General features: G+C 39.8%; 1 protein-coding gene across 2 annotated transcripts; it reads left to right on the forward strand.

Annotated features, from left to right (window-relative positions):
• The first annotated feature begins 604 nt into the window (after positions 1 to 604).
• On the forward strand, positions 605 to 26,520 carry MOSMO (modulator of smoothened). 2 transcript variants are annotated; one of them, XM_057416887.1, is made up of 3 exons: positions 605 to 720; positions 19,334 to 19,546; positions 25,685 to 26,520. In XM_057416887.1, the coding sequence occupies exons 1-3, from the start codon at positions 615 to 617 to the stop codon at positions 25,867 to 25,869; spliced, it is 504 nt and encodes a 167-aa protein (XP_057272870.1). In that variant the 5' UTR covers positions 605 to 614; the 3' UTR covers positions 25,870 to 26,520. The 2 variants fall into 2 exon arrangements, with proteins under 2 accessions (XP_057272870.1, XP_057272871.1); XM_057416888.1 differs by lacking the exon at positions 25,685 to 26,520 and adding an exon at positions 20,414 to 21,479.

The following is a 26,520-nucleotide window of genomic DNA, read 5'->3' on the forward strand; positions in this document are numbered from 1 at the left end:
TGTGGCCAGAATCCGGCTGGTTTCTCACATTTACTGCTTAGTTCATTTATTGGCTACAGATTCCCCCATGCTTCAATACAAGTAAATCCATGGACAAGCATGTAACCAAAAATCGGTCTATTTGGGTAAGTTTTCTAGTCAGGATGAACTAGGTTTTCTCCCAAGCATACAATACAGACAGCAATGCAATGTAGTGCTGTTGTGGTGCTCCAGAGTCGTGAAAGGCCTGGAGGAACCTCCATGAATCAGTCTGTCCACTTCCCTGGTTTTACAGGAGCAACTCTGAAATTTAAGCTAACGCCCGCTGTTTCAAAGGGACAGCATGATAGTGACAAGAGAAACAATAAATTTATGATCGTTCCTCAACCCTCTATGCAGTGCCCACCAAGTTGCCCATTCTCGATTTCCCTTGGGGGAGGGCAAGCCCTCCCGGAGTGCACTGAGGTGTCCGAGCAGGTGCAGGTATAAAGGAGGGATGCCCGTGGTCCTCAGTTGAAAAACACCTTTGGAGACCGGGATGCGGGACAACTGCTGGGACCAGACGTGACAAAATGAGGCACCGAGGCCCCGGACACCGGCCGCCCTCACAGCAGACCCGGCCGGAGCCGGAGGAGATGGACAAATTGACCATCATCTCAGGATGCCTCTTCCTGGCCGCCGACATCTTCGCCATCGCCAGCCTGGCGAACCCGGACTGGATCAACACCGGCGAGTCTGCGGGTGAGCGGGGTTGGGGGTGGGGTGGGCAGGTGGCCGGGGAGGGCCCTGTGGGGCTGGAGCTGCGAGGGGGCTCCTGGCTCCGTCCTTAGGGCGAGCTTCCCCCGATGTGGCCATGGGCGAGGCTCTGGGTCAGAGCTGGTGGGACCCTGCTGCCCGGTCAGAGCCACCGGTGCCCCCGGCTGCCTCCCGGCTGCTGGTCCCAGAGCCGTGTCTCCCAAGGGGTCCTGCACATGCCCCTGAAGCCTCTCCCCTGTCTGTACTGCCGGAGGTCCAGGGCAGCATCCCTGCCTGCGCCTCGGAGGTTCAGTCACCTTGGACAGGGAATGCGGATCAGTGTCTGGACATTTGTGGCAGGTTTTGATTCTTTCGAACTATACTGATGCTTCCTTTGTTGCAGGGAAGATATTGCTTTCCTTCGTCTTTCTTTTTTTCAGTTCCCCCCAGAATATTTCCTGCATGCTGATTGTTATCAGCGTTTAAGCCTAGATCCCATGTGTTTTTTATTTTAGAATGTGACATTGCTTTCTTTTAGAGAACAAGGATTTGTGTGTTTGTCTTTTTACTAATGATGTAATTGTTTGCATGACAACTTATTTCAGCCTGTTGATAAGGACCCGCATGTTCTGATCAGTGGAGCAGGGAGAGAGAATAGGAGGAGGGCTGCTCTTTCATCACATGTCCCAGAGAGAAACCCAAATCTCTATGTCAGGAAAAAAAGCCATCCTTACTATGAACAGATGAAACTATGTTAATCATCTTTTCCCAAACTGACAATTTCCAAGCAAACCACAGGTATAGAATAGAGAAAAGTGCTCTTGGGGTAAAGGCTTCTGTGATACATTCTTGCAGAGGGTTTGAAGAATTTTCTTTGTTTTGTCTTGCATCTTCCATGCCTAATATTCAGGCGTGTAAGAGGATCAGACTGGTTCAAATGGAGTAATATTTCCTTTATTGTGATGAAGTAGATTACTGGAAATGTCGGCTGTTAGGGACTGATGACTGTTAGGGGTTGATTGATTCCCTCTGACCAGGTTATCCTTATGGTTGTTTGAATTGCTTCTTGTTACCTAGGCTGCAACTTGGCCTTTCATATGTGGTCCAGAGGAGAGAAAGGAGTCCCTTTCCTTCCCAAAGTGCAGCATTCAGGAACTCAAGATGACTTTAGCATTCCTCCTATAGCTAATTATGGTGCTCTTCTTGCCTATGGCTATATAAAACAGTTGGATCTTTCCTCTTACAATTCCACCTAGTAGAAGTACTGCAGTAGTGAGTTTTTCTTTAGGGGCTTGAAGTCAAGTAAAACAATCTTCATTTTAAATATTTAAGTATGACTTTATTAAGTCCTGCCTCGTGTTAACAGATCCTGTAAGGTTTGTGCAGTCTGTAAAATGCTGGATTCTTTCTGCCTGTGTTGAGAGGAAAGAACAAAAACTATTCTGATGAAGGTGCTGGGGGGGGGGGAAGAGGTCTTTTGGGAGCTAAGCAGAGCCCATTATATCCTTCATTAAAGAAAAAAGTTTAGTATCTCTTTATAATGCAAAACTCATTTTCTGAAATATTATACCTGGAAACCATAAATTCTTAGTTACTTGATGGATAATTACTTAAAATTAATCTGCCGGTTTGGACCTGTACTCCTTTTAGGGGTGCACATAACAGTTTTAATTAGGCTGGCAAACATGAAATCTGTGATGTTTCTGAAGGACTTCACTAGTCAAATAATGTTTTGACAGACCTAAGTGTTTTTCTTTGCTATATTTTGAAGCCAAACGAATTGTTGACTTGGTAGAATTGTAAAGGAGAACTAGCTGTCATCCTTCCTTAGTGACTCTCTTGGAGATTTTTATTGGTGTGAGATTTGATGCACTCTAAGATGTCTGGTTGAAAGCAATATAAATGTATATTTATAGTACTTAGACCTAAATTGAGCCTTTTGCCCAAATTGTAAAGAAAGGAAGTGTGAGGATGCCCATTGAGTCAAGGACTTCCTGTGGCAAACACTGTAGTATTGAATTATGAGATAAATACTTTTATGAGTGCCATTCATTACCCAGAGACTGCTGTAGAGAAGTATGGCACAGGAGGACACAGCCCTGATGGTGAGCCCTGTCCCAGCTGCTAGAGAGATTCAAGTGCTCTCAGCAGGCTAATATGCTTGGACCACATTCAAGCCATCCAACATCCATATCTGCCACTAAGAAGTACAGGGCTTTTTGAAGCATCCTGCTTTCAGCTGGCAAAAGAAACTATTTGGTGAAAGAAAATGTTTCTTTGTTTTACCTCTGGGTTCTTAAGTTCATCTCCTATGGGGATTATTCTAGATTCTCCTTCCACAAATCAGCCTAATATAAAAGAGAAAAGGGGAGTTTCTCTTGTTGGTTGCTGTCCTTAGGGTTCTGAAAGACAGCATGGAACACCTTGGTCATCTCAGTACTGCAGCTGTTTTGAGAACTGCATAGAGCAGAGGTCTTGGCAAACCTGGGAAGGCAGCACTGCACTGGTTCATTCAGAGCTGTTTACAGCTATTAAGGTTGGGAACCTGGGCTTCAAGGAAAGAAAGCAAGCTGTTCTGATTTGAATGCTAAACAATATGTACATCTTACTCCAGAGATAATGATGATTTTCTGCTAAATTGGGTAGCAAAATAAATCAGTGGCTTTAATGCTTTTCTGAAAAATCTAGATTGTTTTCAATTTATTTTTTTTTAAGGAGCTTATGTTCTGGGGAAGTTGATACAGGGGAAGGGCTGATCAGTCTCTGAAAGCTTACTCTTAAAGATAAGTTTTACAGTTTGAAAAATGTTGGCTTTAAAAATTCCTCTCCAGCACTGTAATTATGAGCAAAAGATTACAGCTGAGATCACTGAAGGTTTCAGATGCTTATCTTTCTTTAGGCCAGAGGAACTACACATCTGTGGACATGGGTCCAAGTCTCTATTGGGTGCTTTTTCTTTATGCAGTTTTGTAAGAATTACTCATTAATTTGGCTTCAGGTATTTGATACATCTTTAAGATGATAAAGGAAAGATGAAAATTAAATTGATTTTTTCTTTCAGAGAGTTGTCAGTGAGGTTTCATTATTTGTGTTGTGCAGGTACAGAAGGCGATAACTCCAGTCTGGAAACCAGAGGCTTCTCAGCATTCTTGCACTGACATCCTTTCCTTGTCAAACTGATATTTGATGTGAGAAATAAGGACAGAGTTGCCTTTAATTTAAGCCAGTGCCTAGGCTCCCACTGATTTCAGTAGTAGTGAATTTTGCTCCTGTATCTCTAAGCTTATTTTGTGATGAACTTTAAAAGCTGATAGTTTTGTCTCCATATGTTCCTTTTTTGTGTGGGAGGGTCTTTAATGATTTTGATATTTTGTCTTCAATATGGGAGGAGGGGGAATAGAAGTTGCTTTAGCTTCAGCTCCCAGCCCTTTTGTAGGGAAAAGGGTGTGAGCAGTAAGCACAGTTGAAATTAGACATGTTAAAAGCTGTACATGTAGGGGGATTGACAGTTTGAAATGCTTTTAGGATAGGTCAAATAATTCAAGAGGATAATTTAGTCAAATAAAATCCCCCCTCAGAAAGTGAAGCTTTCACTTTGTTTATATGACTTAGTCATCCCTTCCTATGTAGCATGATTGTTCATTTGATTCCAATTTACAGAACAACCTGTACCTTTTTTATAGCAGTCATTAAGCTAATACGGATGTCAGGATTTAAGGCTGCTAAACCCTGATGGGTAATTTCTAAAGCAAGTATTTATCACATCCGCTTATGCTGATACATGCACCAAAACGGGACACATGGTATAATGTTATAGCGAGGCCACTCAGAGTCTGCACACAGTGCTGACTTGGGCGATACTAGTGTTCATCAAAGCTTCCAATTTCATCTCTTATCTGTGGCATAAGCATCAAGGTCACTTATGTCAGGAATTATACTCTTAATTTAAACTGCCTTCTGTTCCACGCCATGAAGCAACTGTATGATAGTAAATTGTGAATCTACGATATGCCATTCATTTTAAATTGTCTTTTCTTTTTAACAAATGCTGCCTTTCCACATACCTTCCAAAGTATTATGTGTAGTTCTTCATTTTGCATACTCAGTTGCATTTTATGTTTGTGAAGTGTGATTCCAGATTCTGTGTTATTTATAGTCTTACAGAAGAGGAAGCTATACCCAGCAAGCCATCCCTCCTGAAGCAGTTAACTCCCAGCTCCTGTGAAATAAGTTGCCTAGTACTGAGTGACAAATTACTGTTGTTCAGTGCTATTCCTCTGTGTGTGATAGTTCTTCCTGAGGAATTTTGCTCCATGGCTCCAACAGGAGTGGTAGCTTTGATGGCATCAGCTTAATGAAGTATCATAAGGTGATAGAACCAAGCAATGATTGGTGGCTCCTGCTGAGCTTGAGACCATATTGCCACAGAAACATTTTTCTGTACTTGGAGCACTGACTATGCAGGGAATAAACCTATACCACATGAAGGTACTGGAATGAACCAGTATTTCTAAGTAGAATAGATAGAATAGAATAAATAAACCATCAACACCTTAAAAGAGAGTGTAAGCCTGAGTTCCAGATAGCATTATTGTTCTAAATGCAGTCGTCTACTCAAAAAGTAGTCATATGTAAAAATTAGTATGGCATATTGCCACTTCTTCCCTTTAGGGCTTGTGCTGAGAAACTCTTGCTGTACAGTGCTCCTCTTTGGAGAAATCATGGTATAGAGCAATCTTTAGTCCAGCAAAATAGATAATGTTTAACACTGAACATGGGAGTGATAAAATTAGGTTCTGAAACATAATTTTTAGGAGAATACCTTCCTTGTGGTAGATGCCTACAGGTGTGTAAACAAGGAGGGAAAAGTGGTCCTTTGTGATACATTGCTGATCTGGACCATGAGGGGATTAGGACCTGTTGTAAGGTGCAGAACCTGCTAACAGTATGTGTGTTTTTGTGTTTCAGAGATGTTGCCAGTGCCTCAAAAACAGCAGTGCAAAACCCAGGAAAGAACTAGTAAAGACTGACAAAAAAGCTAAACCCCATATAACCTGAATACTCTAATGACAGCAGTCTGTCATAGGTGTGCCTGGACTGGGAGTGTCAGTGCAGTCTTTTAATATTTCCATTCCACCTTGTGACTGTAGATGTCTTTTACATGGGCATAAAATCTGACAAAGTGTTTGAATTGTGCTTGGGTTCTGTTGTTGATCAGGCCTTAAGGCACAAGAACAATCAATAGTAAAGGCATTGTCATGAATTAATTTTGTGCTAGCTCAACCACTCAACATTTAAACATAAGGAACTATTTTAAGTGTAGGAAGAAGCTTATGAAAGAGGGCTGTGTTGGCCTGGTTATTTGAGCCTGCCCAGGTTAAATGCTGCTATTGATTTTAAAATCTAATACAAAATTACATTTGTAGTGTGGTGGAACAAATACAATATGGAGGCTGGTTTTATTTCTTGTACAAAGTAATTTGGGGGAATTATAAATTATTATAAATTTATAGTTTATACAATTATAAATTTAAAAATCCATTTCTTATTACATAATTGTAAGTTCTTACTGTAATTCACAGTGCCCAAAAATTTAGGGATAGACAAGGTCTTTTTTTTTATTGGGGGCTATATGCAGGAAAAAATTCTATGGTAATTCTGCAGCCATCCCCTTATGTGTGCTCCAGCTGCTTTGCTCAATCTCATTTTTCTTCCCCAAGCTTCTGACTGATGGAGATACACACAGATCTGAAAAACTGGAGATATGGCCAAGAAGAGGATCTGTGCAGGGTACGTGTCTATTTTAAGGAGAGGGGAAACAAGCTAGAGCATTTGACTGGCAAAGTACTTATATTGGCCTAATTCCACAGGAGTCTATATGGAATTATTAGTCATAAGTTGTATCCTTTCTCAGGCTGGAGCTCTTGCTTTATTCCTATTATATTTGAGTACCTGTTTGATGTATTAACCTGTGGTCTATTTTTTGTTTGTTTTTATCTATTTATTTATTTTAATTTTGCAAATAGAGTTAGACTATAAGAGTTTTGTCTCTCTGGTACCTTGGGAAACAGCGCCTGATTGTGGTGGTTTTTCTGTGGGATGAACTAATCCAGTATGAAACACTAGCTGCTAAGAGTTAAAGGTTCAGAGTTCCTCAGGGTACATACTAGTTCTTCTCTTTGAGCAAAACATAGTCTATTATGTCTGGGTCCTTGGTATGAACTATAATGCTCCCTTGTGAAGGCATCAAAAGCCTCTCGGGGATTTACTACAGTATCAGAAGCCGGCATTTCCTATCCACACAATGTAGTGTGATAAGCAACAGTTGTCTGCTACCCAGGAGCTTCATGGTAGCTGAGTTCTGTGCCATAAATTACAGAACACTTTGGGATTATTAAGGATGACAGACTCTCAAGGTATAGTAATTACACACTTAGATGTTTAAGTATTTGTCCAGTTGAAGGACAGTTCACATTAAGTCTTTAACTTTACCTTGAGCAATTCTTTGTGCAGTTGTTTGGACACTGCGTTAGTAGGGCTGACGTGTCTCTGAGCTTGGCACATCCAAGAATTTAGTAATCAGGTAACAGTGTTCTTAGGCAGTAAAGTCAAGTAGTTTACTTTTGTAGTGCTCATCACTGAGCTGACGTCCAAGTTTATAGTGTTGCAGTTCTTACTGGATTTCCTGTTCTCTTGCTTGCCAATCATTGCCTAAGCTGTTGTTGCCTTATTTCTGCTTCTCTTGCTGTGACTGCTTCCAGTTATTTGCAGCAGTGTAATTTAGTTATATTTTAAGGAATAGGTATATGATCAGAATAAGAGAGAATTGTTTGACTTGGAACTGCTTTGCTGTGAATACTTCAAAAGAGCTGCTTTGAATCTAGATTCTTTCTGCACTTCTCAAATTCATGCCATACATGCTAATGTTATTAGGATGTTTTGGTGAAACTGCTTGCTTTCTGCAATAAAATCTTTGTATGCATCTGAAATGAGATGGATCCTGACTTCTGTGATAGGCAGGGCAAATGTACAAGTAAGAGGGAACAGTTCTATTTGTAACTTCATCAGTATGAGCTTCACGCATAATGTCTTTATAACAAAGCAAAGTGAAGACAATTGACCTTGAAGACAAGGTTTTCATGGACCTCAAGTTTCCTAAGGGCTGAATTTGTATAGAAGGTGACTGGTTTGAGTTGAAAATTTGCTCTAATGTTCAGTCTTTTCTGTACAAAATAGTAATATTATTAACTGCAACATTAAGAGATCTCTTTTCTTGAGCATTGACAATGACCAGCAGTATTCCCACAGTCAGGGGAAGTATCAGCTCCAGAACTACCACAGTGGAATATTCTGGTATCTTTTCTTGTAGAGGAGAAAATGCATTGCATCTTCAGTGTCTGTTGATGCGAGGAGCATTGTGAGCATTGCGTGCTGTGGGGGAAGAGAAGTTAAAAGGGTGAAGAAATAATTGTTTTTCTCCTCAGGTTGAATTCCGCTCTGAAACTAATCATGCACCTAAATTCATGCATTAATGATGTAGCTCTCCATTGTAGAAACTCATGTGGGAAGAAACACGTTTCACTTTGTGCTTTTTTTTAAACCCACACTTAATTCAATTAAAAAACTATGCAATAAGATTGTACAGGAAAACTGAAAAGACTGAATGGCCAAGAATTTCCAGTGTGGTCTCATAAATTCTTTCAGTGGAATATTACTGGGTCACTTGGTAAGTACAAAAGCACCCTGAAGCTTAATACATGAAAAATGGTGAAGGTGAGAAGTAGTAGTTGCTGTTTTACAATCGGGAGTCTGTTGACTTACACCCAATATAATCTGAAGTAAATGCTCTCTATAAGAGTATGTTCAGTAAGATGCAGCCGGTTATAAAGACAGAGCATTTCTTGGATGTTTATATTGAATCTAAAATTAGAGAGCCTCTTGTTTCACAATGTGAGTATAACAACTGTGTATGTTAACAGATATGCTCTTTGGAGCACTGTATGACATCTGATTGCTTTTTAAGAATAGTCCCACTTGTTCAGAAAGGACTGACCCCTGCTGTTAAGATAAAGTTGTATTTTATTTCAGTAAAGTGCCCATTTAACTGTTCAGGAGTGGTCTGTCTTCTTTTATTCTAGGGGAAAAAAAAAAGAAGTCTTCAGACTCTTACAGTCTATTTTTGTAGATGTTGATTTGTGATAAGGCAGAAAGTGTTATCAGCACACAGACAGCACCTGTTAATTGCCTAAATAATTCAAGCTTAAATTATGGATGCTTCTAAAACAAGGACTTGCCCTACAAGAAAATAAATCCTGAATATGCTCCCTGCCTTCCCATTCTTCTTTGGTTTTAATGTTCTTGTTGTGATGGGAATAGCAGGCAAATGCCTACATTTTAGAATTATTACTGCAGAAGGTAGTTAGGGTTTTTTTCCAGTTTGCCTGAAAAGTTTAAGCTACCTTTTGTACCGGCAGGGGGGAGCTGAAATGTGCTGGCTGTCCCGGAGGACACATTGTATGTTAGTTAAGTTGTATGTCAGTTGGTCTTTCAGCGCTTAAAGCATTACTCCTACAGAATAAATTCTTTGTTGGCTCTGTACCTAATTCCAATTTAAAGTGCAGTTTAACCTGTATTTCTGGTTAGAAGCATGTCACACACAGATTGGGCAACAGTCACAAAGTGCCTTTAGGAATAAAAACTAAGGCTAGGTTTTATTCTACTTGAAATGTTACTCTTGTTGCAATGAAATACATCTTGGGACATTTTAGGTGCCATTCTTCAATTGACAAAGGTACTTTATAGAATAAAGGAAGTCTAGTAGAGATAGTATCTTTTATATCCTATTAGTAGGCCTGGGGAAGCCTGTGTGTCCAAAGAAGGGCCTGCAAGATCAGAAATGTGCTTCATTTTCCACCTATTCCAGTGGTTCTAATAAAAGGTATTACTTCTACCTGGAAACTTCCCCTCTCGTGGCTTCATTGCTATAAATACAATCCTGCCGTCAGTTATGTGATTAAAGAAATTGCCACCAAATTGTTACTACATTTTATTTGCTTTTTGAGCATTTTAAGGATGCCCTTAAGGAAGGTCTGTCATACCTTCTGGCAGTGTAGGCCTAAAATTTTCTCTTAGCAGTGGACCAGGATAAAGTTAGGCTCAGCTTTAAGAAAGCATTATGTGCTCATAAGGTGCATTTAGCTGAGTGTTTGCAGACCAGACAACCAAAATGTGCAAGTCTGTTTCTAACCGTATGAATGCCCAAAGGCATTTAAACACTTCTTTTTTCACCTCACACCACTGGGTGATTCATAAGGCCATGGAGGAGCCAGATCAGTGGGTGTCCTTGGAGCATGTCTGATGCAAGCTGAGATCAGCGCAAAGCTGCAACAGTTATGACAGAGGAAGATGATCCTTATTCCTGCTGAATTTCATTTGATAAAATGTACAATCTTGAGGGCAGGACCAGAACCTGAATTTTCTCCCTACCTTTGTTGCTAGGCCAGAGGAAATGCTGACACCTATTTTTGTCTCTGTGAATATAGGATATTGTACTTGGTGTGATTTGGGGGTTTGGTGTATCTGTCCTGACCTGCTTGGACATCTTAAGTTTGAAACTGAACTGGCTTGGTGAAATGGTGCAGGAGTTAAACATGGAGAGCTCTGAAGTCCACTTGTTGCCAGACTGTGAACAGACCACCTTATAAGACACCCATGTGTAAGGTGATCCTCTAAACCACGAGGATCCATAATTTCTGTGTTTTTCTGGTTGTGCTGGGTTAGTACCATGTGGCAAACTCTGGTGCTGCCATTACTGACCCAGTCTGGCCACCTCACATCACTGGCTCCTGTAGGTGGTTGGCCAGCCTTGAAGAGCCTGCGCATCAACCATAGAACTGTGATCAGCAGACAATTTCTGAGAAGGTTGGGGTAGGGTTGTGTGGTGTACTGGATGGAGAGGTTTCATTTTACAGTTCTGTCTGAAGCCAAATATAGCTCTGTTAAAAAGAACACAAGCTCATCAGATGTTAAATGGCAGAACAGCTGTAGGTGTCATAGCTTCTAGCGTTCAGTTGAACATATGGTATGAAAGTGGTGTAGCTGACTAGAAAACTCACTTTTAAATATTGACACTGCCTTTGATCTTTCAGCTTTTTAGGCAGTGAAATTTGTCAGCTTTGAAGAACTTTATTTTGGTTGCGGGAAAATGGAAATAACTGTGGATGTTTTGGGTTTTGTGGTTTTTTTTGGTGTTTGGGTTTTTTTTGTTTTTTAATTTTCTTTTATTTTTAGCTAAATAAAACATCAAGTTTTGTTTTGGCTTTTTTTAAGTTCTCTTTTTTATTTTTTCTCCCCAGGCTCTTGCCACTTTAGAAACTGCAAAGATATCAGTCACTGACAACACTGTCCTGTTGTGAAAGTGCTTACAGTGTCAGAAAACAGCCAGTCAGAAGGATGCAACTTATTAGAGATCCTGTGTACCAACATTTAATTAATGCTGTTTCTGAAGTAGGAAAGAATACCTTTAGCATAGGCAGATTTCTTGGCTGTGATGCATGAAAACACGCAGAGCCTTTGTTATGGCCTCAGGAGAGCTGTTTTGTGGTGATGCCTGAGGAGAGATCTTTCAGTGTGTGGCAGTTCAGCTCTTCTAAAAATAGTTTTAAAAAAGGGCAAAACAAACCCCAAGCATTCAAAAGCCGCACCCCAGCACAAAAGCAGCACGGCATTGGAACTTGCGTGTTGGAATTCAGAAATAAACTTGTTTTTTACTGGTCCAAATGCCTGCAATTTAAGCAGCTTAATACTTGTATATTATAATGACTGTCATCTGTAGTAATAAACTCTTCTAATACATGTAAATCATAAGGATCTTTCCCAGTAGATGGCCCCTGACTTTTATATTTTTCCTCTTTGGGGGTGGGAGGAGGGAAGGAGAAATTTGTGGTTTTTGTGGAGGGGGATTTGGTTTGAATTAGGCATGATGCAAACACTGAATTGAAAACTTTTGAGACAACTCAGGCACCAGATGGGGAAAGGCAGGCTCTTTCTGTTCATATACCACAACTCTTTTAACAGTGAGTTTAAGCTTTCAGAATGAGAATTCTTCTGTTTAAAAGCCAGTAAGCTTTGGAGTTTTAAAGAATGCAAAAAATGGTACCTAATAAATTAAATTCTCTGCAGATTAGATTGCTAAATAACATTCTATTGGTAGGTTCCTCATAGTTAGCATAAACTGGCTTTTAAGCTTAGGGATATTACCTCACCTATTGTTGCCAATATGAGTATCTTTAAGAAAGATGGTTAGTTCCTGAAACAGAGAAACGCGCTTTATATCTCTAGAGCAAGAAGGATGGTGCATTTCAGAGTTCGTTTGAAAGGGAGAGAGCTTTCTGATTTCAGAGAAGGAGATAAATGGAGTAGAAGAGAAATAGCTTATATAATAACATGCTCCATCTTGCAGTATTGACTTGAATGGCTCTTAAAAGACACACTGCAGATATAGCGAGGACTTTGCAAGTAAATCTAAGTCTTTATTAAAACTGACCTTTTAACATTTTATGAATACTTTTAAGTGTTTGTTTTGTACCATTAAATATCCAGCAGACATACGAATTATCTTGCATCTGGTCTGCTTCAGAGTGAGAAACTCCCAAAGCTTTTCTGTCAGGGTTACAATACCTATTAGATTATTTGAGAGACAAATCAGAGTGAATGCCAAAACCATAAGATCTGGCATACAAAGGATAGGAAAGATAATTTATAATCCTTTTGTTTTGAACTCCTCTATGTTCTGTGCCTTTGCAGTTAATCCTCTGTTATTCTTTTAAGCCTTTCTCTAGATCATCCTTTAACGTTCATAAATCTTATTTTAGTAAGTCTGAACTTGGTTGCCTTTTAATCTACTAACTGAACAACATACTGGAACATCTGCAGTAAAAGAATCAATCTGTCATGCCACATCCTGAATGCTGTACTTGCATGGTAACCTCGAAGTTATTTTAGTGGCATAAGTACTAAAGAGCATCTATTCAAACTACCCCCATCCCTCACAAAAGAAGTAATTATTTATGCAAGAACAGTAGCAGATACGGCATTCTCATACTTCATTGGAAACTGACAGTTGATCCTCTTATGTTTTGATCCATTTATATACCCTTTATAGTTATTTAGGTATAAGCCAGTTTTATATTGTTCTCCAGCAATGACCTACGCAAGAAAGTGGAAGAAGGGGTGTTCAGCTTGCTTAGTTTCTTAGCTGCAGTTTATGTGTATATACTATCTTACAAAATGGTCTGAGATGACTTAATTTGAGGTTATAAACATTTTTAAATTGCTTTAATGGGTGAATGGCTGAAAATTTAGATGAGGACAAATGACTTTTCCATTTAAAATTCTATGAGCTGTGCCAGTTGGCATCATTCAGTGGGACCTTATGTACAAGAGACCTTATGATTTTAACTATTACAACATGGACCATGCCTTTTGGAATCAAGAGGTCTTCCCCAGCGTTATTAATCCTCCTTTTTTCTCCCCAGATTTACAATGTGTCTTTTTCCTCTTCACGCCAGAGGTGGTGCATATCCTGCAAAGGCATAGCTTTTTCAGTAACCTTCTGCACTGCTTAGTCTAAGCAGAACTCATTTCCTCATAAGAGAGGGTATAGGGCCTGATGTCCGACGGAGTTTTACACTGGAATAAGTAGAATGAAGTATATGTAGCCTGAAGTACCTCCTAGGTTATGGCAGGGAAGGATCAGCAGTGTCAGTTCCCTGGATTTTGGGAAAGGCTGAAGGGAGAGTACTCTGTTTCTAAGGAGCCAATACTTAGAATATAGAATTAATAGAAATTTTCCCCAAAACAAAATACATATAAGTAAACCTAAAGAAGTCATTCTGTCCTCCCTCTTTGTATAGTAATATCATGTAAAGTGCCCACTGTAGGAAAATAAATTCCATATGTGGGACTGGAAAACATCCTACTTAAACTGCCAACTTCCTTGGATGACTTTGAAAAATTTTCTTTGTAGAAATACCTCCTCCTTGTTTGCTGTTAGGGCAGTTGCATTGGAACTATTCTTACCATGCTCTGTTGTTTATTCCTGTCAGGACTTCCTCGGCTATGCTTCGCTGACTTTGAAAGCGGTCTTCTGTCAGAGAGGCTTGGTTGCAGGCAAGGAGCAGCAGACATGTTAAAGGCAAGGTGGCCGAAATAAACTTGATGGTTATCCTTAACACTGGTACAGGAAATTGGTCTGCCATGACAAAATGACTGCGTTCTCTTTAAACCTTTTAAGTCTCCACTTGGACTGGGTGGCAAGCTACAGCGATGCACTAGGCAGCTGCAGCCTGTTCCTCCTCTTAGATGAACCTAGACCTTTTCCCATTCAAGTTTATTAATTTCATAGAACTTAGAAACTTTACAAGAACAACTTGATTTCCTCCTGTCCATGTGTGTGGCCCAACAAGAGCTACAGGGAATGGCTTAACTGAGCTGCCCTTGTTTTATGAATGTCATTCTGTGGGATGTGACTGTTACCTAACCAGCAGCAATGAATGTTTTAGTGTGCCCAAATAACACAGCTCCATGTACTGTGCTCATTACTAAAACATAAAACTTATCAGTGTCTTTGCCATACTCTAAGATTTACGTCACCAACAACTGTGTTAACTGTGCTCTTCACATAGTAAAGATGGTTTAGGAAGTCCACTGTACACTAAAGAAAAGGATCATGTTTGAGCAGAAATTGTCTGGCAGTCACAACTGGGGTTTCTAGCAGAACCACACCATTTCATCAGGACAGGGAGGGCGGGCAGGCAGTCTGTCTGCAAGCGGTTGGATGTTTTAACCTCCCCACTAGGCATATTGGCTTGTAATATTTATTTAATGTTGGTAATCAGGATTTTGCTAAGGATGTGGTTCATATATGGAAGGTAAAAGTGAGGAAGCTCTTGTCAAGGAATATAAAGGATTGCAGGGGCATTTAAATGCAAGGGATAACATTTTTCTTTAAAATGAGAGGAAAGAGTAAAGATATTGTCAAGTGGGAACTGTATGAGAGGACAGAGGAGGAGCAGGTACCCCAAGCGGTATGTACAAGAGCAGTTCTGAAGATTCGTGCTTTGGTATGTTCATGCTACAGCATAGCTGTTGAGTTCTGTGACCTTCAAACGTTTGAGCCCCACCTCATTCACTACATCGTTCTTTTACCACATCAGTTGCTTCTTATACTGTGGTAAACTCTTCATGGCAATGGCACCTCTCCTGTGTCCATGCTTTATCCCGTGTGTTCCAGCAATGAAGTAACAGATGAGCAGCCATCATTATGCTACTGCTTTCCAGCTGTGATATTGCTGGGCCACTTTTAATAATTCAGAAGTGGTGGAGAGGTGGGAGAGCGAAGGGCTGCAGGAATCTTTGTTTCTCTGTAGCGTGATTCCTCCTTGATGGCTCTGGAGTTACCACGGAAACGGGAGAGGGATGACACAGCACCGCGGGACTCATGGGTTGGTTGGTGGTGGCGGCACTTCAGCATGAAGGGATAATACAAGGGCTTCCCCTTCTCTGGTTTGGTGCTGTTCCCTGTCTTCCCTCAATGGTTTTGTGAAATTTGATTGTTAAACAGGTGAGGCTCCCAAATATTTGTTAAAGAGACTTTTTTGTTACTGATTCAGGTGAAAATATGCAGTGTCAGAAAAAGCATTACTGGTGGTCTGGAGGAGTTGGGGTATGATCATGAAATCTTTCACTGGTATAAACTGGAGTCCTGGTTACAGTCAGACTATCACTACTGGAAGGTTGTTTAATGTGTTTGAAATGAACTGGTACTTTGGGAAATAGATCTACTGGAAAAGACTAAGGACCACTTGACTGACATTTGTTCAGTGCAGCATTCTCTGTTTTGATGAAGGCTGAATCTCATCTCATTACCAGTTTTTAGTAATTAAAATATCTATCCTAATCACCTCTCACACTAGCTATACTGATGTGCATAATACCAGTCTTGAAGCTATGGAGAGAGAGACATATAAGAGAAAGGGAGCAGCATCCTGAATCTCAGGTTGTTATAGCTGCCAGTGGCTGTGCAGTACGGGCACTGGGAGGTGGAGGATGGGCAGGCGTGGTTACTCACTGCACGTGGTTTAAGGCTGTATCCATCTTTAAGCTTCCTAATATGTTAGCATCAGCTGTGCTGTTTGCTTTATGTCTGTGTTACAGGCTTAGATTTCCATCTATTATGTTGGAATTGTTCTGCAGGAATGACTAAAAGCCTCTTACCTAGGGATCAGAGTGGAACTTGGTGACTGGCTTGAGATGTACTGTTGGACTATTTGCTAAATATAGGCAGAAGGAGACTATCCAGCTTAGTATCTCTGTCCCTCCTTTCAAGGATGGTGACAGATATGACTAGACAGATAATGACTAGAAAAGGTTAAACAGGATTTTCTGGAAGAAGTTAGTTTGTTGGCAGCTGCCTGGCAACTGTTTGCTTTATTGCTCTGAAATGGGACCAAGGCAATAAAATGCCATGTAAACCCATTCTTCTTTTGAATTTTGTAGCAAATAAATACTGGGTTTCCACACCAGAGACTTCTGTTGAAGTCTGCCTTCAACAGGAGATTTGTCACTATGGGAGCAGCTATGAGGTTTAATTTTCTTCTGCCCAGTTTATATACACAAGTGAGGTATCCCTGTAAAGTGAGCCTACATATGAACTTTAAATTTATTTACAACCACATAATGAATGTTTTTCTCCCAGTTACGTTTGGGAAACCTTTAGAAATAGTTCACAGAGCTTCTCTTGCTCTCCATTTGCCTCCCTAGATTCTGCAGACTCAGGGTTCAAAGCCTTGAATGTGGAATAACTACTTCAAATTTGTAATCCATGAAGCAGAGTTCAGAGAAAATACTATGTGTAGCAAAAGCTTAACCATAAAGTTCAGTATTTTTCCTCCAGAATGGCAGATTTATTGAATTTAATTGCTGGTGCTTTAAAACTCTCATTAAAATAGAGTGGAACAACACAACTGGGCACCAGAAGTGATGTTTAGGAAACCCTGCCCTGAGTAATTTCTTGCAACTATCCTTGTGTCTTCAAAAGGGGTGCTACTGTGGTACTCACAGTTCTGAGATTTGTGTTCTATTCTTTTTCATTTTCAGTTGTGGGTTTCTTGGGATTTGTTATGTTTTAGAAAATCAGCCTTTGGAGAAGTAGACATTGACAGCAAAAGAGCTGCACTGGAAAATAGTAGTTCAAGACGGAGTTATCTTCTGTTTTATCTAAATATGGCACTGCTGGGCTTAGCTTTGGTTCTCTCTGAATCTAACATGTTGAATGTGCTCTTATTACTTGATAATGTTTTCAGTATAAACTTCAAATTGCATCTGAAACACAAGTTTGTTGTCTCTAATACATGCTCATCTGTAGCAACTGTTCTTCAGTTTCAGTTAACATACAAAGTGGAATGGAGTCCAGCACAGTGGTTCTTAGCACTGTTGCTTTTGCCAAAGTTAAAAATGCACTCAATTATTGCCACTGAATTCAGGAGGCATGTCTGAACTCAGAAAGCATCTGCTGAGTGTATGATGTCATTTTTATGAAATCATTCTCTAGATTAGAATTGCAGGTTAGAAAAAAACCCTGACTTCTACTGCAAGTATAGTAAAATTATCAAATCCTATTCTTACAGAGTGATTGGGATTAATTTCCTGTTCTGTGTTACTGCAGTGAATAGGCTCATTATCCCTAAACTACAGGAAACTGCTTAGTGTTTTGTATGAGGATCTGCAAAATGCTTGTGTTTCAAGGAGCTTGACTTTTAAGGACCCATGCACATCTTCCCTCTGCCCCAGGAGCTGATGTAAAATGAAAACATGGCAGGCTATGAAAAAGCAACTGAGAAGCAGTTCATGTAAAACTGTGTACTGCACAGGCATGTGAGCTGTGTAGGATTGCTTGTGTAATTCTGGCTCAATTTTGTGTAATCCTGGTGCTCAGCAATGGTGTGATTGCTATATATTTGGAGTAGAAAATGACAATTTTGTTGGGTTTGTAACTGACACTTTTTTAAAGGATTTTACTTCAACTTTTATCTGAAAAGTAATCTCAGAATCTTTCAGTTGGTAAATACGTAATTAAAAGGATGTATACGATTAGGGCTAAAAAATTGTAGTCTAAACAGGTTACAGGAACGCTTCAACAGAACTGATTCAGTGATGGTTTTGCTCTTGTTTCTTCTCATCCTCTATGAGTGTATTAGAAGAGCTACATCTAATAAAAGATAATATTCTGCCTCCTAACCCAATGACTCTAAGCTCAGAAACTAATTCTGCTGTTACTGATTGCTGAGGTGTAAGCAGACAGGATCTGAACACTTGCAGAAGTTGGCTCCCGAGTGCTAGGAGATGGGTGCAAGGACTTGGTTACCCTTTTGACTCTTAGCTTACTTGTTTCATGCTCCCCCCCCCAAAAAAAAAAAGTTAAAGTAGTATGATAGTTGTTTCTCCCTCCAAAAGACATGCTATACCTGAGCTTCCAAGTCTTACTGTAATTGTTTCTAAGTTTCCTTCTTTGGGTTTTAAACAGATCAACTAAAATAGCATTAACTTATAATAACTTGTGGAGGAATATGTTGACTCTAGTATTATCCACTGTTGTTTTTTTGCTCCTGATTTAGATAAAGGACAATTGTGATTACTTAGGAAAGCTGTTCAGAACAAGGGGAAAAAATAAGAAATACAGGACTTAATGTTTACAAGATACTGAAAGAAATAGATTTTAATTTTGCATGTTAATCTTGGGTTAAAATTTTCCACATAAAGATAGTATCATTATTAAAGCTTATTAAAAGCTTCTTTATGAGTCTAAAAAGCACTGAATTGGATTTTAAGTCAGTTTTTTATATTTAATAGAAAATACTTTATTTTATGTAAAAATCTAGGGTTCCTGTACCAGCCCCATCCTTTCCCTAGGATCTTTTTGATAGATCTCTTGTATAGGTATCCCAGTTTGTGTGTAGTAACTTGTTAGCTGTCAAAAGGATTGACCAGCCTCTTGCATAGAGGGATTCTTAAAGAGTTACTGTAAAGAATAGGGTTTGGATTTTTTTTAATGTTCTTAAAATTTTGGCATGAATCAAGCGCAGTTTCTGCTTCAAGAGTTTGAGGAGAAAAGCTGTATTTACAGATAAGGGGAAAAGGCATTTGACAGTTAAAGGCATTTTAGGGGCTGCAGCTCGTTTTGTTAGATGATAAAAGTATTTCGTCTTGCACAGATGATGGAGTGGTCCTCCATACAACTCTGTTGCCACTTTAGCTGTTATTGGCAGGCTTTATAGAAGAGGAGTGCTTTATCCCTTTGAGTAGACCTTGACTGCCACTCAAGAACCAGATACAGCTTGCAGCCATCTTGCTTCAACTTGTGCAAGCCTGTGATGAAAGAATATGAAAATAGATGCTTAAAGCATGCCCTCCCCCCCATCCCCTGAGTTTGAAAGGCTTACTGAGGTTCATCAGAGAAAAAATCCCTCATTTTTGGAGAATTCTGAGCTTTGGTTTGCAATTGAGCGCCCCTCAGAGAGGATTTTGAAAGTTTACTTGCCTCTCTGCTATGTATTTTCAGGTGCTCTCACAGTTGGCCTTGTGCGACAGTGTCAAACCATCCATGGACGTGACAGGACCTGTATTCCTCCACGGCTGCCTCCTGAGTGGGTCACTACGTTATTTTTCATCATTATGGGAATCATTTCACTAACTGTCACATGTGGTTTGCTGGTGGCTTCCCACTGGCGAAGAGAAGCTACTAAATATGCCCGCTGGATAGCTTTCACTGGAAGTAAGTGACCTCAACCTCACAGTTGACCTGTATACAGGATAAACTGGTGGAGTCTGCAGTAACACTATAGTGTTGTTTAGGAGCACTGCTTAGGGCTCTTACTATACAAACCATTCCTTCTCTTTAAATGCCACATCTGAGGAAAATATAATATTCTTCAAAAATCAAGGGGTTTGTATCTTAAGTGACTGTGATTGAGAGGGAGTAATAGAATGTGGGCCCAAGATGAGATAAAGAAAGGCCTGATCCTTTTACCTTCCTTGGGCAGTGTATTAACTGACCTAAGAAAATGAGCAGGGATAGAGGAGGTCAGTCCTGAATTGTGCATATGATAGTCTTTCATTCTTCTCCACTCCCATATATCTAAGGCTTATTCCTAGCAGAGTGGAATGACTAAAGATTGCCTCCCCAAGGAAGAGGCAGCAGTTTGATAGATATGACTTACTGCAGTAAGTCTAAAATCCATCCCTCTTTCAGGTGTCTCATGAATACCTTGTTTGGGGTTGATTCTGGTTCAGTTGTTCATGCTCACAGTAGGTGTTATATTCAGAGTATCTGCATCTTAACTGGCTATGCAAGAGGACTGCCCACTGCAGAGCATCTGCTGTGCTTCACAGCACTGAGACTTTTGCTTCCCTAAGTGACCTGCAACAGTGCTCTAACTGGAAGGAGGAGTATCAGTGTTTATTGCCTCCCTTGATTCTGCTCTGTATGTGCACTAGTACAACTCCTCATAGCTGAGCCTTCTCTAGCAGCCCTATGCTTCTACACAGGGAAACATATCCTATGGGTACTTCGGTGCAAAAGAAAAATACAGTGAGGAAGGGGAATAACTTTCAAACTTCCTTTTCTTGGTGTGTGTTACAGGCTTAGCCCAACTGTGAAATGGTGCCTTAATGGTGGGGATGACTGCATGAAAAAACTCAAAACCTGAGGGCTTTAAAATTGCCTTGAATTATGACATACCACTAAAGGTAGTGTGAATGCTAACTAGAAAATGCAAGTTTGTGGTTTCCATAGGCATAAATAATTCTGTGGCATCTGTGACACCTAATGGTATCTACTATGAATGAGATTTAACCTTGTTTTGGGGAAGGGAATAATATAAAAAAGCGCTCAGCTACAAAAAAAGTACTTCACCGAGGCACTTGTACAATCAAACCCATCCTTCTGACAACTTTGCTACACAGCATATTAAAGTAACAGTGCAGCTCTTGCAGACAATGGAGCTATTGAAATGGTGTATCTGTTGTGATTGACTTCAGTTTATTTTCTGGTGAAAGATTAAAATGTCAGACAAGAGTATTACTGAATATTCCATCCCAAGATTTCCAGTACCCTTGTTTGTATATACATATTTCATGTATGTCTAATGTATGCAGGGAGGGTTTAAACTGAAAATGTCATATAAAATTAAGATGTTTACAGTAAGCTGAAGTCAAAGCTCTAGAGTAAAATGGGGTTTTGGAGTACTGTACATCAACAGTTAATATCACAATATACTTACAAAGGGTTTTTTTCCTTAATTCAGAGCTTGTATTTTGGGCTTTACATATTGTAATATTTTAAAATATCTCCAGTTGTAACATCCCTGCATCTTCAGTTTTCTACAACTGTGATGGTTAGTTCAGCCGAAAAGCCTGGTACTCTAAAGCTGTTTTCTTTTTCTATAGATCTCTTTAGGCTTGCAACAGATGCATTATTGGAAGACTAAATATAGAAGGACACTTTCATTTCAGCACTTGCCTTTTTGTTATATGATGTTTAATAATGAAACACACTGATATTTTCTCTTGCAAGTCAGTTATTTGTACTTCTATTAAGATACAATCTCTGCATCACTGAAATTCTAAAATTCAACATCTTGGGTAGTCAGCTTCAACACATACAACTGTGACCTTTTTATTCCAGTTAATGACAATGGGAAATACTGTGGCTTGTTGCTTAACTTGTAAGAGGAGAGACTTAAAAACCCCAAAATGAAAGGGAGGAAAAGTTCTGTATTTTTCATTTTTCAAAAAGTTGATGTGACTTCTGTTTTTCATTAGATGGCCACAAAAATTAGTAACCTACTTGTAGATCAGTATTAGGAAACCATGTGGAGTCAATCTGGAATACCGTGAACAGGTCCCTCCTGTGGAATGCCAGCGCTATAAGATGAAAACATGTAGAAGGGGGTAGGGAAAACATAGTTGTATTACATCTCTTCTGCAAGCAGTTTCAAGACTCACCAGCTTCGCACAGGCTGCTAGCTGATATTCTTCCCACAGAACTTTCTGAACACAACATAGGATGTACTATCCTAGACAGGCAGGGAAGTCTGCTGGGACTGCCAAAGGCAGCTCTGGGACTCTGGCAGCTCCATTCCCTTTGAATGCAAGGGTTCTAGAGTAAATCATCTAAAGGCAAAGGAATCCTCTTGCTCAGTCCTTTCCTTGCAACTCTGATAGCAGCAAGGAGAGCCTGGTAAGAGGGTCACTCTTTCCCAGTTCATGCTGGAATTTACGTGGCAATGTGTAGTTCATATTTTTCATGGAATTTCTGCTTGTAATCTTGTTATCTTGGGTGCCTTCAGATTTTTTCAACCATGTACTTACAAATATGAATTACTGCTGAGAGCAGTATTGTCTGTCTTGGTTAGCTATGGGACACATGAAGGACAAAGGTTTGATCTGTCAATTCTCTTTCCCGTATACACTTCTGAAGGGAAACATCTGAGAGAGTATTTACTAGCACAGTGTTTGCATCCTTCCCCAGCTGGGTGACTTTACTACACAGAAACTTGTCTTTCTGGTTTCTCTACAAAACAGCTTTGTAGAGAGGAGAGATGTTTCCTTCTTCCAGGTAATATTGTGTGAGTGACATAAGTCTTCTAAAGGCAAATGCGAAAGTTTACCTTCAGTTTCTGTAGAGTTTTTCAAGAATCACAGTATTCTTTCTGGTGTGATTGGTAAACTTTGGGCATAGTTTCATCAAAACTAGCACTGATGTTTGAGTCCTGTTTAGTACCAAATTCATACAATGTAATGGAGATTAGATTCCTTCTTCGTGTTCATTCCTTGGCTGTTGCAGGAATTCACAGAGTTCCCCCAAGATCTGTTTACATCATACACAGATTTTGGTCTCTTAACATCTGCTACAACTAGAAATGGAATTAATTCTGTGTCTGTTACCACTGAATGAGATGCTTCTCTGAGATGTGTCAAGGGAGGGGATGCTGGACAGAAAAATATTTCTGCCTTACCAGATAGTCTGTTACTGTTTTGCCAGAGGATTTCAGTGTTGATGAGTATGATGGCCTTGGGTTTTGGAATGCAAGTAAAAATGGGGCAGAGTAATCACATTTTTAATTAACCGCAGCTATCATGTAAATGTCTATCCCTGGTGTTCCCCAGTGATAAAGTGCTGCTTGAGTTACTAAAGATTTGTGCCAGGTGCTGCTTTCTATGTTACCCATCTCTAAAGAGACAAGCAGGTATTACGATGAATCCTCTAAAGACTAGACCATAGCTTTTTCCTTCTTTTAATATGCTGTATCCTGGATTTTTGAAGTTGTCGTTGGATGCTCAAAATGATTTCAAGCTAAAGAATTACAGGAACTAGATCTTTTTGTGACAGCCACCATCCAGAAGCAGTCTAGAAATTGTGTTTTGTTACCTAAATATTTTTGTTAGTAGAAATTGTAGTCATTAAGTATCTTTTCTGCAAATTTTCCTACCCAAGGAAGAATTTTAAATCAAAAGCAACTACTCTTGAGGAAGAGGTTCTGTTGTATGGGTTGCTAGGAATTGTTTCTGGAAATTCACTGAGTTAGTACTACCAGATACGGAGAGTTGTATTTGGGCTACAGCTTGTGTAAGAAATTCCTATCCTCTAGCTCACATACCTCCTTCGTAGAAAATACACTAAATTAACTGACCAGTTCATATATTGAATTTTCTCCTTATTAATTTTTTATATTGGATTTTCTCCTTTGCTGCTGCTTATTAAATTTATCATGCAGTCTTTTTTTAATGACTTGTCAAACCTTTGCCCTAATTCCTTTGCCAGGCTTCCTAATCCAAGAGAGACTTTGATGAATCCATTTTTTATTTGCTATTTCAGTAGACTAAAAAACTCGGACCACACTAAGAAAATTGCTTGGACACCCCTATAGCAGAACATGTGCGCTGTGAGGATGCAGAGTGGAAGAGAAAAGATGGCTGGTTACTTGTGTAGTGAATGTGTGAAATGTGTGTGCACATCAACATTCTGCACACACAGAAGTTATTTTTTGGTCCTGCTGTGAACTGATGGAGAGTTGAGGTGCCTGCACCCTTCTGCCTCCGGGCAGAACACAAGGAGACACCGGGCACACACTCCACAGTGCCACTAGCAGGTTGCAGACCTGGTGTGCTATGTCCAATACACCTCGAAGAACAGCGGTTTAGTAGAGAGGATTAAAGATCTGTTCTTCAGCCATATCCATGAATCCATCAGAACTTCTCCAGCTGTGTGGTTCTTGAATATAATAACAGAGATTTAATCTTGGAAGTGCAGGTTGTTTTCTGAATCCTGAAGCTATTTCCTGTGTTACTGTTAAAATGTTGCAGAAGTTTTGTAAATAACTGGAATGCTTATCAGGGACTAACTGGATGTAATAGGAAGCGTGCTGAGTTATGATAATGTGACTTACCCTCAGAATATTGTTCAGATTGTTACTTATTGTACATGTGTGGTACTAATTACACATCAGCCTCTGTTTTCTGGACCACTCAAGAGTGGAGCTCTTCTATGCTTACACAGATGTGCTCAAGAAGCACATACCCACGCTTCCTCTCCTCAGATAGACCAGCTGTTGTTTCCCTTTTTTCAAATGTATCTTAACCATTCTTTAAGGATTAGTTTGTGTAGTGTCGAATTTCATGGACCGATAATAGTGTAGATTAAAACCTATCAGATTATTTAATGTTTAACCTCTGGTTGCCAGTTGTTTGGTTTCGTTTTAATAGATGGCCTAGCGAGGTAGGACTGAGCAAGAGTGTAGTAACTATGCAATTGCCAGACGGTTTTTGTTTGTGCTCTATTTCTTCCCCTTTAACAAATATTCTGAGGTGTTGCTACATTAAAAGCGAGACAGGAGCTCCCTCTCCTGGAACATCTGGGTTTTTTCCTTTCCTGAAAGCAAGGAGCAGCTGATGCTCCGGTTGTAGACCATGGTTCATGAAACCATCCTTTTTTGTTTATGCCCAAGTTCTGCTTGGACACGTTTTGAGTTCAGATTGATCATGCCCCAAACTAGTCTCTTCTATGGAACATGAGTGCTTTTGTCCTCAAAACTGAGGCCTGTGCTATGCACATCATAAGCTTTGAGCATTGAGATATATGGGATAAACTATTCATCTTGGATAAACATGGAGTCCTTTAAAGTTTTTACTATGGGCAGGTAACACCATAGCTGGATAAACTGGAGCATGTGTGTTTAGTCAGGAAAAGCATTAGTGAAGTTACATTAAAAATACTGGAGGTGCTCCAGCCCATCATTTCCTGGTTTGGAAAGACTAGAAACTTTGTCCTGGTAAGGCCAAAGGGGACAGGCGAGCTCCTGAATCTGTTTTATGTACCTTGGAAACAAAAGCAGCTGCAAAACTGCTGACTTGCACAGGAACCAGTGATTAAGGTTGCCAGTGGATTTTACTGTTGCCTGTTTGACTTGTGGGGAAGCTGAAGCAGGGAATAGCATCCCCACTTTGTTCTGTGTCTTAGTGGTGGAGACAAGAAGGGGAAGAAAAAGACAGCACACGGGTCCCTTACTAACAAAATAAAAAGCAGCAATATGTGTTACCTTAGGGAAGACTGAAAAAATCAGCATGAAAAAGTCATGGGCAACCTGATCTAGATGAAGATGTCCCTGCTCATTATAGGGGGTTTGGACTAGATGACCTCTGGGAGTCCCTTCCAACCCAAACTATGCTATGATTCTGTGTTTTAAAAGCAAGATAAAGCCTCCTCAGTCATTTCAAGCAAATTAGGTACTGGAATCAGCTCTTCAGTTTGGTCAGAATGCTTTGCTTGCTTTTCTGGACTGCTCTATGAACAAGTAAATAATTTTACTTTAACACAGCAGTGACCGTTTTTTTTTCTCTTCTTTCTTTGCAGTGATTCTATTCTGTATGGCAGCCCTAATATTTCCAATAGGATTTTACATCAGTGAAGTTGGAGGTCAACCATATAAATTACCCAACAACACAGTGGTTGGGTCTTCATATGTACTCTTTGTCTTATCCATTTTCTTTACAATAGTTGGACTTTTATTTGCTGGCAAAGTTTGTTTACCTGGCTGATGAATGTCTGAACTGTGGGACTTTATTTTGGAAAAGAGCAAGACATCAGAATTGCATTCTCAGGAGGATGCCTGGATCAGACTGTCAAACACGTACTGAAAAGAGGAATGCTTTGACTTGTTCTCACTATGCACTTTGGATGAAAAAAGGAGAGCCTTTCCCATAACCAAATACAGACAACACTGACTAATCTCCTGAGCATATTTTAATGCAGTCAGGTCTGCACTGTGATAGGAACTAGTGAAGAATGCTTTACACTGACAAGCGTAATGCCCCGTGTTACTGTACTGTTCCTGTTTTTAACGTCTCACGATTTGGAAGTCAATTATGAACTTTGTAGTAGACCAGAGGGTTGCAGAGGAATTCAAGTGAGGCTGGCCTCACTGTTTAGGAGATTACTATTTTACATCTTCCTTCTAATGAGCAAAGCCTTTGGCACCAATGTGGGTCAATCTTGCATTACTGCACCAAGAAGCCAATAGATTAAAACATGTTCTCTAAATGTATGTAAGAGCAAGAAGACATACATCCCATGCACCCCCATAAGCTCTAGAGAAACACTAAGGAACATTTTAGAGGGTTTAGAGGGGGATTTCTTCCTTATATTTATATAAATATATATAAATATATATATATTTTGCTGATGCAGTA

The sequence above is a fragment of the Pezoporus wallicus genome, unplaced genomic scaffold (assembly GCF_028554395.1).
Source record: "Pezoporus wallicus isolate ANWC-B61680 ecotype Strahan unplaced genomic scaffold, APGP_CSIRO_Pwel_v1 scaffold_7392, whole genome shotgun sequence".
NCBI classification, from domain to species: domain Eukaryota; kingdom Metazoa; phylum Chordata; class Aves; order Psittaciformes; family Psittacidae; genus Pezoporus; species Pezoporus wallicus.